Below are 15,183 nucleotides of genomic sequence, written 5' to 3'. Positions count from 1 at the left end.
ACGGGAGATAACCAGTTTTTTAAAGTAACCCTAAGATTAAAAAACCTGAAGAAGAAAAAAATTAGCCATAAGACACTACATATATAAAAAAGAATATATGAAATTTTTAAATTAGATTTTTAGTTAAGATTTATATCTAGCTGTTAACAAATATTTAAAACGTAAGTAAAATTTAGTTATGCTTTGTAAGAGGGCTGAATTTATTTTAAAAAAAATCAAAGTCCAACTCATCTATATTATTATAGTCTTTTACGCTCATTTTTTATTTATCACATAAATATACAAATCATACAGTCATATTTTGGTATCTAAAATAAAGGTATTTCATAAAAGTCTTTTGTAATCTAAGGCAATCAAATAGACATGTCTATGAATCAATTTCAATACTTGATACAGTGTCATGCAACATTTTTCTGAGATCCAATAAATCGGAATCACATCTTTTTTTTACTAATGTAGTATAGCTGCTATATAAGGGCCCGTGTTTCTAAGAACTCCAGATGACAGAGGCTGTCCATAACTGAGTTGACAGACGTTAAATATCAGATGAGGAATGGTCATAAAGTTCGTGGACCGAAACAGTTTGAAAGATTTTTTTTTTAATTTTTTTTATTTTTTTGTTGTTGGTGAAGATGACGCAAAAATATTTAATATACCTATATTATAATATCATGTCAAATCTGCTTGCACAGATCTTAACAGAAGAAATAATATGGAACTAAATGTCCAAATGTTGAAATCATTGAAGCAGCAGGCATTGTGGTTATTAATATATACGTGGTTTATCTCATTAAAAAAACACAAATGTACATTTTCTAGCGTGAGTGACGACAGACCATATACACAGATAGTAAGTACATTCAGCATTCGCTGGGCACATGGTTTTAATAATTATCGTAAATTAAGCTGTTGAATGGTGGAATTAAGCCCTGTTTCTATATCGTCTTGTGTTGTTTCACTATCTGTTGAGTGATTTAAGACACTCTCCTTCAAAATTACCCTATTTAAACTGTTGATGTATTCCCGTTGTCTGTCTTCTAACTCAGCTCTTTTATGTAAAATACTGTGCTGTTTTTGATGAACTAGTTTTTTTATGAATATCCAAAAGTTCTTATCGTTTGGATTAAATGTTTTTAGAGATCTCAGCATTATGGGCAGATCTATATTCTTTTGGGTCGAGATTATGTACATCCGCCACGAGCCGCCATTTTTTAGCATCTCGATTAAACACGCATGCGCCGTGAACACACTCTCTATTTCATCTCGCGATCTCTTATGAAAGAACAATAACACAAAAGTTGCGTTTCTCACCGCATAGTCTAAGGCGTCAAATTGGTGAGAAGGGCAAATAAAGTCCTGAAAAACCTCTGTATTTAAGCCACCTTTGATAAACGATGCTGTATTGGCGTCAAAATTGTCCTTGAATTCTCTTGCCTTAGTCAAATCAGCATCTTGCGTGATAATAACGGCATCTATGAAAGTCATTAAGTGTTCGGGATAGACCGGCTGATTTAAGTCCAAGCTAGAATTTTTCAACCTCTCGACAGGATGAAGTGTGTCCAAGTTAGCATCTCCTGTCTCTTCATCTGTAATATAATAGTTATATGGAATAATCTTTCTATCAGATAATCTTTCAGTCTTTGATAATAATGTTGACATATAAATAAGACAGTTTGGCTAGGATGTTGTTAGTAAAAGGTAGAGAACGAATCTATTCCAAACAGTATTTCTTCCACACTTTTTTCTCCCGGGGGGGGGGGGGGGGCTGGTCAACATTTTCCGAGGGGGAGGGGGGGCGGACACTGGCAAAAGTATATATTTTCTATATAAATTCCATTTCGTTCGGGGGGCGGTATACTTTCTTCGGGGAGCCCCTCCCCTCCCCCCCTCCCCCCCCCCCCTGAAGAGATGCCTAGAAGAAACTCAGATTCCAAAATATAATTTTCACACTTTGTCCAGAAAATATTTTTTAAATGTTTGTTTGTGAGGTGATAGATAATGAGTCGGTTTTTTTTTTTGGTTTTTTTAAATTTAATTAATCACAAACATTCACCGGGGGATCTTTTAACCGGCAGTTGACTTAAATCTTTGTCGAGTAAAGGTGGTTGGGCATTCTTTTAAATATATTGCCCTAAATTGTTGAAACCTGTAGGATTTTGTTTATCACAACACAGCATTTACCAACACTTACCTATCCTTCTAGGCCTTACATAATCATACATCGTACTACAGGTACCGTCTCAAAATTCCACCACAGTCCTCATGTCGTTTAGCCACACTTGACTGAACACATGGTGGCCTGACTTAGGCCTCTGTAAGATGTGAGGCCACCCTCCCCCCTCCCCCGCCTTCTCTGTACCACCCCTTATGCCTAAAGTTACCTCATAATTTTTCCTTTCTTTTCATATACACAACCTCATAGTGTAAAAAAAAAGTAAGAGAAAAACAAGTCAGTGGACATACCAGAAGCAGGTTCTGCATCAATCACAATATCACTATCAGCACAGCCGGCCATATTGGTTTCTGAAAAGAACAAGAAATTGTCAGTGATACCATATGTAGCTACATTGGATAGATCTAGATCTACATTGTATTTATTAATAGACATCCATTGATGACATAGCATAAACGTTTTTCTTATATAGTACTAACAGTTAAGAACGTTGTGTTTTGTTAATTTTTGCCTTTAGTTTTTACTTTGTAAGATGTAATATCGGGAATTTCCCAAAAAGTTTTTGGCATGCTGTTACACAGATCTGCAACGTCTGGGAAACTTCTAGGTGTGCGACTTATCACTTCTCTACCTTAGGCTTTATACATGGAACTTCTTCTTCTTCGTTATTAATTCTGGTGTTGGAAGAGATTCCCTCCAACACAATTCAGTAGTACGTGTCAACTTGTTATGCTCCATATAGGCCCTTTGCTCCGATTTCTTTTTGAGTTTGATTCTAAAGCCTTTGTTCAATCAAAAAAAAACTGCAATGTGGCAGTTGTTAGATTTTGGAGTTGAGAGGCTGACCCCAGCCATCAAGCCTTATCTGCCCGGGGGTCAAATTCTGGACAATTCGGTTCAGCAACCATGAGCTCAACCGACCCGACTACACCGACTTATTATACATGGAACAAATTCAAGGAAATTTCTATGAGTACGGCTTATCTTTTCTACCTGAGGCTTTATCGCCATCACCTTTTCCCGTGAGTGCCTAAGACACATGGAGCATGTGAATTAGAGTTCATCTGTTGTAATGACTTCAGTATATGAAGGGGCAGTATGGCCAGCTTTATGTCCAGCCGCCTTAGTTTCCCTAATGTGAGTCAGGTACTCTATATGGACACCCTACTCATTCTAACTCGTGATTCGAACTAGAGATTTTCGGGTTATTTACGTTTAACCACACATGCGGCATACTAAAAAGCGTAAAGAGAGTTGGTTATGCATTATGCACTCGTGATTAAAAACATTACTTAATCAAAGAGGATTTAAATAGTAACTAATGAAACATTTATTTTAGTTAACAATTTAAAATGATTCTATAAATATTGCCACTAGTAATGCAAGTAGCGTCTCTTTATTTTTAGTCAAATAATAAGAAATATATAACTGTGTAGTGCACTTTACCAGTAGGTGAAGCTCCTCCATCAGCAGAGAGATCATAGAAAGTTTCATTCTTAGTATCCAGGTGATGTATCACAGCGTTTATTAAAGTTAAATCTTCGCTTTTTGTTTTCAGATAGGTGAGACGATCCATGTATAATTTCTTATCTCTTTCGTCTAATTTCTTGGTATTATTTTCTAACAATTTTTTAATTGATTCAAAAAATGTTGCATCATGTTTATTCCCATTCAGATATTTCAGTCTTCGAAGAGATCTCATTAATGCCGGTAATTCACAACGAACAGTTCCAACTATTACCGGAATAAAAATCAAACTCTTATTTTTAATAGCTTCTTGTAAAAACACATGGCTTAGAAAAGTACATTTAGAAAAGTTTTGAGTGATGTACACTAGGACAACCAGCACTTTGCTCAAAGCAACATCCAAGTTTTGCTGGCCGATTTCGTTTAGCACCATGTAGTCGCTCATCACTTCTACCATAGGTTTCCTCACGCTGTCTTTATTCTTATAGCATGCGTGTTTTTGCAACTGCTTTTTCATATTTCTACACTCACTATTATCTTCGTCTGCATTTAAAATAAGAATTTCAAAATTGTTTTCCTTCAAATTTTGAGGTAATTCTGCTAATTGTTTTATAACATCACCTGCCCGGACAATTGAAGATACGTTTTTCTGAGGATCCGGTAGATTTGTTGGCACGATTGTTGTTAGGCTTGTTGGTTTGTCAATAACTATATCTGGTGGAGTTATTATAGCTGGTTCTGTAACACCAGATTGTGAACTTGGAGCAGGGAACTGAGATAAATTTTTGTTGGGGCTGAGAGAATCGTCAATTTGGTGCATGTTGAGGTCTGTGTCGGCCAACATCAAACTGGCCGATTGGTCCTATAATGGAGTTGCAAAAACTAGTTTAGTTGCATTTTATCAGTAAACTTTTAACGAACTGTAAACAAATAACGTAACGCTTTTTTTTTAAAATGGAGGGATTAATGGTTTTGACTGAGACCTCTCCCTTACAAGAGTCTTTCGGTATCATCGAGATTATTCTTTAAATTTGTGCACTGAGCTCATTTCATTACATAAAAATTTAACTCATTGTGCGCGTGTGTGCGTGCGTTTTGTATATATACACACATATACAATAAATAAATGAGGTTTCCATCCCTATGGATTTTATAACACTAGTTTCGATGACGTTTGGAATTTGCTGTGTAGATAGTGTAGTACAGTCACCACCAGCACGCGACACATCATGCGAGATGTTTACCCTGGAGCAAAGGTGGAGACAAGTGGTGAGAACTTTCCGAAAAAATAAACTGGCCCAAAATAACCAAGTGGTTGGAGGGGAGGGGGTATTTTATTTTCTTATATTAATTTTTGTAATAATTTTTTCCGTAATATATGTAAGATCCGTTGGGTCATTGGAAGTGTTGCCTTCACCTTTCCAATTTAGGATAATTATGATCAAGTTATCATTTTCAGCTTTTACAGATATTCCTTGGGTTTTAATGTTCTTCATTATTTTCCTAGTAAAATAATCCAATGTCTTAAGATCTTTTAATCCCGCAGCAGTTTCTCCTCAATGTATATCCTCTTGTTGTTTCTCCATTCCTCTGTATTGATTAGCAATTTTTTTTTAAATTCTAGTTGATAATCAGTTTTTTCCTCTATTTGTTTCCACGTTATCCATCACTTTCCTTTACTTTCTTGTCTGTAGTTTGTGATATAAATCTTATTTATCTTCAGAAACAACCCCTGGGGTATATGCCCCTTTAGCAAATAATGTAGCAAGTTTTGAATTTTCGTTGATTGGTTTCCTTTTGAACAGAGATTTAGCCGCTCCATTATTAACAATGAGAGAAAGTCCTTCCAGACTTTTTTCTCCGTTTCTCCGGGGGGGGGGGGGGGGGGGAATTGATATTTTCGGCGGGGGGGGGGGGGGGGGGGGGCGGACACTGGTAAAAGTATATGTTTTCTATATAAAAATGCGATTTCGTTCGGGGAGGGTGGGGGGCAGTAGATGCCTGGAAGCTCTTGTCTACCTGACCATATCATCTTTTGACCTGATCCTATTTTTGCAAGCCAGTACCTTCCCGCCTGTCTTCCACCACTCCAAAAACTGTATTGGTTCGTTTCTTTTCTAGCCTGGACCAACTTGCCTCATTGGTACAGTGTTCTAACTTTTCAACATCCTACTTGTATCATCTGACGTCAGAGCCGTCCACGGACTTGATCTCCACTCCTCATGTAAACAGTTGCCTAGTCCTTAACTCTACCGCAACCGTTTGAAATTTATTTCTGACTATTTTTTCATTATTTTTTAAATTAGAGTTACTAGCCTTAAGATAACCTTCTTCATCGTGTCATGGGACATATGATACTATAACAATCATATTCATTTAGGGGTCGTCCATAAATGACGTCACACTCGTAGGGGGGAGGGGGGTCCGTAATTTTGTGACGGTGTGTGATGAGGAGGAGGGGGTGGGGGGTGGTTTTTATAGTGCGACGTCACACTTTTGCATTATAAAAAAGCAATGTTAGAAAACGAATTTTAGACGTTATTTTGCGTTTTAGAAAACTTTTTTAATAAATTGTAATAACAATTGATTAAAATACTCTATTTTGACCGAGTTCAGACAAGATTTTGGAAAAATGTAGCTGTTTAAAAATATTTTCAACGCAATTTTGAGGGGGGGGGGGGGGTTGTGGGCTGAGGTGTGACGACGTGTGACGGAGTGGAGGGGTGGAGGTAAAAAGCGTTTAAAAAAAGCGTGACGTCATTTATGGATGACCCATTATCGTTTGGTAAACTACTTGAGAGTTAGTTTATTGAAGAGCGGCAATAAATTATTACAAACAACAAACTTTAATCTCTAAATCTCATAGATTAAATTAGTTAAATTAGGCCTAGTCTTCTTTTAAGTAGGCCTAGTCCAGTTCTATGAGCGACATACCTCTAGTTAAATAAGGAAAGCTTGGTCGGACTTGCACACACCTGTATTTCTACGTAGTCTAAAAAAAACAACATGTTTTTCCGTGACAAAACATTAATGGACAATTTTTAGTCGTTGAATCATTCTGGATACCTACGACAAACCAGTCGTTCATGACATTTTAATTTAATATTGGGAATTTCCAAAGTATTATAAGCTTTCAGAAATTCCGTCATTGTCGATTACTCATGTTGTGATGTCATTTTATAACTTAAATTTTTAAAAATATTTTAAATAATTTTTCTTATTAACCATTTCGCTGTATAAGATCAGACGTGCCTTGGCTTACATTATTGAGTGTTTCTTTCAGACATTTTTCTCCAGGGGACACATGAATCTTTGGTGGGGGACGCACTTCAATTTCTGGGAGGGTGGAAGAGCTGGGCATAGTTTAGTAATAGCCTAAATCTTTTTCTCTATATTAAATATACTATTTCTATTTCGTTCGTTTGAGGCCAATATTTCAGCAACCTGCTCCTGTTGACAGTTTTCTGAAAGGCAGTATGAATAATTTATTCAGAATGATAGCTAGGGCTCATCCAAAAATGACGTTACGCTTTTTTTTTGAGGATTGTTACCTCCCCTTCGTCACAAAAAGCCAGACCCCCCCCCCTTCAAATGACTACACACCTATGCCTACAACCCCCCCCCCCCCCCCTCCTCCTCAAATTTGCAGTTGCATTTTTCTTAAAATACGTTATTTTTCCAAAATCTTGTCTGAACTCTGTCAACATAGAGTATTTTAATCAATTCCTATTACAATTTATTATAAGTTCTCTAAAACGCGAAATAACGGCTAAATTAGTTTTCTAACATTGCTTTTTTTAATAATGCAAAAGTGTGACGTCACCACATCTGAACCCCCCCCCCCCTACCAGTGACGTCATTTATGGACGAAACCTATAAAACAAATGATCTTCCTGGAGATCAAGAACCCTTATGTTAACCATACATCCCTTATTTAAATAAGTATTTTTAAAAATTTAAAATGCAGTATACCCCACCATTATTATCTTTTTTTTCCAAACCATAAGCCTGCATTTAAAAGGCATAATAATTTTTGATCTTAGCAATAGAGTAAAATAACTTAGAAAAGAAAAACTAAAATTAGTAGTTTTATATTTATTTCAAATATCATTTATGTAAATGTTCACAGTTCATTTATGTATGGCACAGACAATGAATACAGCACTTCATGTTAACATAATACACTGGTATCAAGATAAATACTTTCAAAAATCTATACATTAGGCCAGACTTTTTATTTAGCTGTGTGTAACATTAATCATATGTTAATTAGACATCATCAACAAATGGGAAAACAATGTGAGCAGCTTCAGACCATAACAACACAATGCTAGGACAGTGGAGTAGATATGCCATTCGCAGAATTATTTATACACATGGTTATTCAAATTATTGCAGGTGGAGTTCTGCAATAAAATACCTGGCATAGGTGCTATAAGCTAAACATGCCAGGGAAATGTGCTCCTGTCTCTATAAGGCAAGAGTACAGTGATGTTTTTAATTTAATAAATTATCCAACAATTTAAACATGTGTCCATGAAATTAAGTGGTCAGTAACTATGTTGACCTTTGTATTAAGATGTGTCTTTTCACTAAAACTGTTGAAATATTTACTTTAAGAGTAAAAACAACAAAATACATCAAAATACATTATCAAGCACTTTAGAAATAGTGTTTTTGCATGTAAAATTGAGACAAAAGTTTTGCAATAAAAATTAAAACTTTTCTAAAACAATTATATCAAGAGGCCATTAAATTCTCACAAGATTAAAACCATTCACCTGTATTAGAAGAAGTAATAGCAGCCAAACTCAACGTAATAGTAACAACTATACTTATTAAGTTTAAGACCTGTCATTTTGATTTCGTTCACACCATATCTGTATGAAACTAAAACAAAACAGGTCGAGGATGACTACCCTACTTCAGACACCTCCAACAACAAGCAGGATAAAGCAAATACATTTACACTAATGTATATGGATATAGGTATGAAAGTACAAAGTGAATCAATCACATCAGCTAAACTGATCACAAATTCCTATCACATTTTACAATTACATTTTTCATCAACAGAAAAATTTCTTAAAATCAGGGGTCTCCAAACTACGGCCCGCGGGCCGGATGCGGCCCGCGAGGTCCTCTCATCCGGCCCGCGGAGATCTTTTTGTCCACGGAAAATACGTTTGTAGGTGATGGCTGAGGAACTTTGCCCAGAAAATCAAAGACATGCCTGGAAGAAACTGGCCCCCGAACTGAAATTTGTTAGTTAATGCGGCCCTCGGACTGAAAAGTTTGGAGACCCCTGCTTAAAATCATATAAACAGTGTAAACTTTCGTATTTTATATATAATAGTTTTTAAAACAAAAAGGTAGATTTCTGTATATACATATCAAAATATATTTTTTCCATTTAAAAATAATGACTAAAATTCTACTTAAAAATAAAATAAACAAATGTTTTTTTTTTTGTTGGACATTTCCAAGAAGAACAAGTTTATAATTGTGATACAGCATCTTAATCAGAACAGCTTTGCATAACTATTAAATCTGCTATGAGTGACCATTAACAATGTGTGATGCACCAGTTACAGTCAAAATGAAAAATTCTATGATTATATAAAGAGAGAAGCCTACCTTTACTACAATCTACGGATGCTACAGACAGGTATAAACCAGAAAATCATTCAGGTTCAAATTTCATAGTAAAAATATTTATTAATTACAAACATTAGAAGAATTACAAAATCAGATATTATGATTGTTACATAAACAGCATATAAATTAAAAATAAAGTATACCAAAGAGACAAAACTTTGAAAGACATTTTAAAGTACTTTATAATAAGAGTTGCACTTGTACTGATACCAGAGGTGTCTATTGGGTTAACAGTTTGTACATAGATTTGATAAAATACCTAAACACAAACATAGGAGAATGCATAAATTAAACATTAAAAAATGAAACTCCTAACAACACTAAAAAAATGTAAAAGCAAACAAGATGTAGATGTAGTTTCACTAAAGAGATTCATAAATAACCTAGGAAAAGGAAGCATTGATTTCTTATTGCCAAAGTTGTAGATTACAATAGACAATGACTGCAGGATGGGAGTAATGAAAATTCTTTTTTTATAGTTAACTGATTAGGAAGATAACTGAATCAACAGAGAGAAACACGCAAAATAGTGGAATGTCATCTGTATTACACCACTTATTGTACTGAATTTTTCTTTGAGATAAACAGTAAAATACATCAATTTATGAAATAAATTTCTTAACAAAAGTTTGGCGGCTTAAATCATCAATACCCTGTTCCACTGCCAGTTCTGAGTCCTCTACTGGATCTTTGATGCTTGGAGGGACAGAAATTTCAGCAAAACCCATTGGATGACTCACTGCTTCATTGGCTGAGTTTACTGCTGGTGGAGTTGTCACTTGAGATGCTTGAAGAACAAAAAAGTTTTAATTAGGCACAATTGATTTAACGAAACTACTATGAAGCTAGACCGTGATTGGGGGGGGGGGGGGGGGGGGCGGCGGCGCTAAACTGCTTCCAGGGTAAAAAATTTGACAAACATTTTCTTTGCGTCTTCATAGACTAGTGGTTTTGTAAATTTAAAAAACAAACAGAACTCTACAGCAGTGAATGTTCTACAGTGACTAGATCTAACACATGCTGTTGCATAGGAAAAACAATAAAACCACAACAGCTGAAGTCTAAAAGATAGACAAACCTTCAAGACAATAACATGACTTATTGTTCCTTTTTAAATAGTCTAATAGGGGTGCCCAAAAGGCTCATTTACAATAGTTTTAAAATAAGCAAATTAAAAAGCAATTTCTTCTCTTAATGATTATTAAAATACGGCATACTAAAGACGACAGCTATAAAAAGGAACCAATTTAAAATGTAATAATATAAATTAAAAAAAAAAAAATTACAAAATACAAACATGGGAAACCATTACAATTTTTACATATTGAGCTTCAGTAATTAGTTTATTTTTTAGACAGCCTAGCCGGAGTGAAGTTTTGTGGCGGGCATAAAAGAAAAAAAAAAGATGTCTTTTCTAGTTCTGCCTCTGCTTGGGCCATACACATTCTAGATTTATTAGTGTACCAAGCCTATTTGTTACAATTGTCAACTGAGCACACACTAATGTTTAATAGTAGCATCAAAAACCAAATTTACTTTTCAGACTTTAAAACAGAAAAAAAAAAAGAAAAACTCTATCACCAACCTCTAGCTCCATCAGCAGATGGTACACTCTGGTTCTGGTGACTGGCATTAGGTTTGGGTGTTCTATACAAGAAAAACTGACATTTCATTTGGACATCATGTTAAATGACACAATACAATAAAAATATAAATGTATAGATATAATCTATAAATCTAATTGACAGAAAGTGTAAACAACTAGTTACAAATACCTTTCAGTATTTGTTGGCCCAAGGCTAGAATCTGCTGTAGTGACAGTGATATCAGTCTCATCATCATCATCATCATCATTTGGTGATGTTGTGGCAGCATATTTGATAAACTTTGACTGGTCCCCAATGACCAAATTAGTAGCATTCTGTACTGTAATTTCTTTCTTGTGATGATGATGATGGTGTATGTGCTGCACCACTGCTTCACCTGAACCACTGGGACTCTGGTTTGTGAATTGTCCTGTTTCCCTCTCTCCTCCTGAAGCTACAGTACTGGGATTTTCTCTAGAGGGCAGACCAGACACTGTGCTGTTTGCTGTTTGAGGTGGCTGCACTTGGTATGGAGGATTATTTGGAAGTTGATGCTGCATACTGTATGTATAAGGGTTGTAGCTCATGTAATAAGGTGGTAAAAAAGATGGGAAGTGTGAACTTGTAAGAGGGTTTGAAACATTCACATCCATAGAACTAAAAGAGTTATCTGACATAGAGTGAGGACCTTGATGCTGAGCTGCAGTGTTAGGCACTGAATGTTGAGGAGCAGGATAAGGTTGCTGTGGGGCAAAATGGTGTGCTTGTTGAAAACCAGGATTAGGTCCTGATGGTTGAGAAACAGGATAAGGGATATAATATTGTGGAACCGGCACAGGAAATGATGGGGGTGGATAAATGGGTGAATAATGTGAAGGATAATAAGGGTAATATGGAACATGGGGGGGATAGTTCATTGGAGTTGGTCTGTGTTCACGAGGTGAGACGTTTTGTGGAAAACCTGACACATATGTTGTACTATTGGCCATTGGCACATTTCTTGATGGTCTGGGATCTGTTTCACTGTTTATATTACTGGGCCCATCAATGGTAATGGATTGAGAAGCTGTAGCAGCACCCAGACTGGACATATTAGTTGAGAGTGATGGATTGATAATGCAGAATCTTGAATCTTCTTGAGAAGTTGTAGACATGTTCACAGGTTCTATTACACTAGGTCCATCAGCGGTAATGGACTGAGAACCAAAACCAGCATCGCGGCTAGGCAATAAAGGGGTAGACATATTAGAAGAGAGTGAAGGATTTGTAACACTGAGTCTTGAGCTGTCCTGAGAAGTTCCTTGTTGCTGAATGGTTGCCGTCTCAGTGCGAATACTAATATTTAATGAATTCTGTTCAGAAATAGTTTCAGATTGTCTCTCTGATTCTACTGAGCAATCAGGTGATGAATTGTTCTGAGGTTCTACTACACAAGGTCCATCAACTGTAATGGATTGATAAGCTGTAGCAGCTTCCACAGTGGGCAATGAAATAGATGGCTTGTTTTCTGGTTCCATTTCACCAGAGAAATGACTAATACTATTCTCTACAATATCAGAGGTTTTATTAGAGTGACCACCTAGGCCAAGATTTCTAAACAGTCCTGACACATGAGAACTACTCGTTTTACCACTAGATGCACTACTACAGGTTAAGGAAGTGACAGTTTGAACTTTCTGTGGTTGCTCATCCTCTGCTTGTGCTGGATATTTTCTTTGAATGGGTGAAGCTGAAGTTGCATAATTTGTTTTTGAACGATTGCTTAACTGTAAAAGCTTTTGTCTATTTGCGTTAAAATATTCCAATCTTTGTTTTTGTAAAGTAATATCTCTTTCTAGAAGAAGCCTTATTCTAGAATCTAACAATTTTCTCACACCTTCAGAGTAAAACTGATCAATATCGTCAACCCAGTAGTTGATGGGTCTTAAGCTTCCAAGCATCATGGGAAGCTTATAGTCTTGATTTTTACGTGATTTTGTGTGAACAGGGATCACACACCATTTTTTTTCCTTGTCCTGTATGGCCTCTACTAAACAGGCCTGGCCTTTGAGTAAACTCCAGGTACAGCTACAAAACTCTTTGGTTACATAAAGGAACACATACAAAGTTTTACTAAAAGCAAAATCCAAATATTCCAGAGATGATCCAATGCGAAAATCTTCTAAAAGTTTAACTCGTGGCTGTAAGGTCATGCCATTAACATGCACAATAATGTCCTTTTCTAAGTGTTTTTTAAATGACCTTGCAGCATTACTATCATTTTCAGCATTTATGATTAAAATATCTATATTATCCTCTCGCAATTCATCAGGAAACAGAAAAAGATATCTTAAATATTCAGGATCATCACTACTTGAAATAGGTCTAGCTGACTGCAAATATGCTGTGCTCCTTAAGGCAGATGAACTGTTCACACTTGAATTTTCCTGCTCGATTTCTAGGGGGAAAATTATACAATTTTAGAAAATACAATTGTTTAATAGTAAATATAGTATATATAAGCTAAATATTTACATCCCTAATAGCAAAGCAATTACATTTTAATTATAAAATTACTGCAGTAAACTTTATAAAATGTGAGACATGTATAAATAAAAAAGTGTACCTGGACGAGCATCTGGTTCTATATCTGAATGACTGGTAACTGAAGCCATACTGAATTTTACATCCAAACCATTATTTTTTTTTTAAACTTCTTCGCTTTCTGGACTAAACACCTTACTGCTACACCTTGTGTTTTAATCATAAAAAGTAATTTTACACTATTATAAACATTTTATGTAAAAAATTATCAACTAATAAAATGCTTTAGGCTACTAGTGTTAATTAGCATAGAAACTATAAACATTAAAGGCTGAGTGTGCTGAGGAAAATTAAATGTATCAGTTAAACTTAGATCCATTGAACATTTTTTAATGAAATGAAACCATTGAAATCAACAGTGATAGAGGAAGGTGCCAAAAAACATCCTGGAAATCAAAACAATGGGAAAAACTAGGCCGTTTGGTTCATCTACTTTCGATTTCAATGTTTATATTATCCTCGTTTAGGAAGCACTTTCCAAAAAGGCTTCAATATCCTGTCCCTTGTAGTACTGAGTTGTTAAAAATGAGAATTTCATAGTCATCGCTTTATAGTATTATATTAATTTAAATAGGCCTAGTAGTGTATAATTTATTTTCTACTTTTTAGTGCATTATTACATAAAAGCTTGTTATTAAAACATTTTTTATGAATTTTTTTTTTAATTAACATTAGGAAATAACCTTTCAAACTATTTAATTTACCATAAATTAAAACTTATTAGTATGCAAAACCAAATCTTGTGTGCCCGGTATCAGAAAGTAATGGGAGTTTTCAGGTCATGTTTTTACTGCAAACTCGGACAATAACGACAACCCTAATAAGGTAAAACTCCATTTTAGCCTATTTTATTCCCCCGCTTCATGTTAACCTCCAGTTGAGCGCATTTAGCTAGCTTACAGTAACCTAACACCCTTTTTTAAAGAAGATTCCATTATCAGACACCAGTGTAAATAATAAATGGGCCGATGCTAGCCAGAATAAGATACGCATGCGCAATGGAGAGAAACTATGACTTGTCATCGCGGCGATGTTTTCGATGGTACTGCGCATGTGTGTGTTTACAACCGTAGAACCCTAACATAGCCTAACAGTTAACACCAACACTAATCCTATACCTATCCCTAATCCTATCCCTAACCCTATCCCTAATCCTATCCCTAACCCTCATTCTAGCCCTAACCCTAGCCATAGGTCACTGCACATGCGAGGAGCTATCTTTTGCCGACTAAGTGGAGACGTTGGGGAGAAAAATCTTCTTCCGAGTAGTCACTTCGTAATAAATATTCTCCCAAATTTTCTAACACTCTCTTTTTCTAAACACCAACTAATCTAACATTCACTTTCTACATCTACAACAACCTATAACACTACACTACACCTGGGCTCAGTGTGCTGTTTTGAAGTGTTTTGGGAAGAGCCTGACTCCGTCAAATGTCAAAGAATTGACGGACAGACGAGACATGGAATGGATTTTCTAGACCTAGACTAGATTACTAAGATTAGATTACTAAGAATTATAGACTATATCTAGATCTATGTATATACCAATACTCCTATCAGGTTATAATAGTAGATCTAATATAATTAAACATACAGTCATACAATTTTGTAGAGACTTTTGGCCTGTGTACTGGCTGTGTAGTCTAGTAAATAAATAGAAATCTACTAGGCATACTCTAGCATCCGCTGGGTAGACATTTTCTTAAAAACTGG

At 35.6% G+C, this 15,183-nt stretch overlaps 2 protein-coding genes across 3 annotated transcripts; both read right to left on the bottom strand.

Annotated features, from left to right (window-relative positions):
* Nucleotides 1-258: 258 nt before the first annotated feature.
* Nucleotides 259-6,624, bottom strand: LOC131943350 (uncharacterized). Its single transcript, XM_059303425.1, has 4 exons — nucleotides 6,575-6,624; nucleotides 3,620-4,502; nucleotides 2,464-2,523; nucleotides 259-1,586 (listed from the first exon to the last, which is right to left on the bottom strand). Exons 2-4 carry the CDS (start codon nucleotides 4,482-4,484, stop codon nucleotides 892-894), a joined length of 1,620 nt encoding a protein of 539 aa, XP_059159408.1. The 5' UTR covers nucleotides 4,485-4,502; nucleotides 6,575-6,624; the 3' UTR covers nucleotides 259-891.
* Nucleotides 6,625-7,720: 1,096 nt separating this feature from the next.
* Nucleotides 7,721-15,183, bottom strand: LOC131943349 (uncharacterized). 2 transcript variants are annotated; one of them, XM_059303424.1, is made up of 5 exons: nucleotides 15,065-15,183; nucleotides 13,490-13,614; nucleotides 11,074-13,321; nucleotides 10,884-10,945; nucleotides 7,721-10,085 (listed from the first exon to the last, which is right to left on the bottom strand). In XM_059303424.1, exons 2-5 carry the CDS (start codon nucleotides 13,536-13,538, stop codon nucleotides 9,901-9,903), a joined length of 2,544 nt encoding a protein of 847 aa, XP_059159407.1. In that variant the 5' UTR covers nucleotides 13,539-13,614; nucleotides 15,065-15,183; the 3' UTR covers nucleotides 7,721-9,900. The 2 variants fall into 2 exon arrangements, with proteins under 2 accessions (XP_059159407.1, XP_059159406.1); XM_059303423.1 differs by having other exon boundaries at nucleotides 15,073-15,174.

Source organism: Physella acuta, unplaced genomic scaffold (assembly GCF_028476545.2).
Source record: "Physella acuta isolate Inbredline_101_S28 unplaced genomic scaffold, ASM2847654v3 ptg000453l, whole genome shotgun sequence".
NCBI lineage: Eukaryota > Metazoa > Mollusca > Gastropoda > Physidae > Physella > Physella acuta.
Note: the sequence above shows the minus strand (reverse complement) of the source record. Positions and strands in the feature narration are given on the sequence as shown.

Coding starts and splice junctions, on each gene's coding strand:
- LOC131943350 (XM_059303425.1), bottom strand. CDS start 4,484: ATGTTGGCCGACACAGACCTCAACATGCACCAAATTGACGATTCTCTC. Junction 2,524..3,619: donor TGGAGGAGCTTCACCTACTG/GTAAAGTGCACT, acceptor TGTTCTTTTCAG/AAACCAATATGGCCGGCTGT. Junction 1,587..2,463: donor TGATGCAGAACCTGCTTCTG/GTATGTCCACTG, acceptor ATTATATTACAG/ATGAAGAGACAGGAGATGCT.
- LOC131943349 (XM_059303424.1), bottom strand. CDS start 13,538: ATGGCTTCAGTTACCAGTCATTCAGATATAGAACCAGATGCTCGTCCA. Junction 13,322..13,489: donor AGAACCAGATGCTCGTCCAG/GTACACTTTTTT, acceptor TTTTCCCCCTAG/AAATCGAGCAGGAAAATTCA. Junction 10,086..10,883: donor ATCTGCTGATGGAGCTAGAG/GTTGGTGATAGA, acceptor TTGTTCTTCAAG/CATCTCAAGTGACAACTCCA.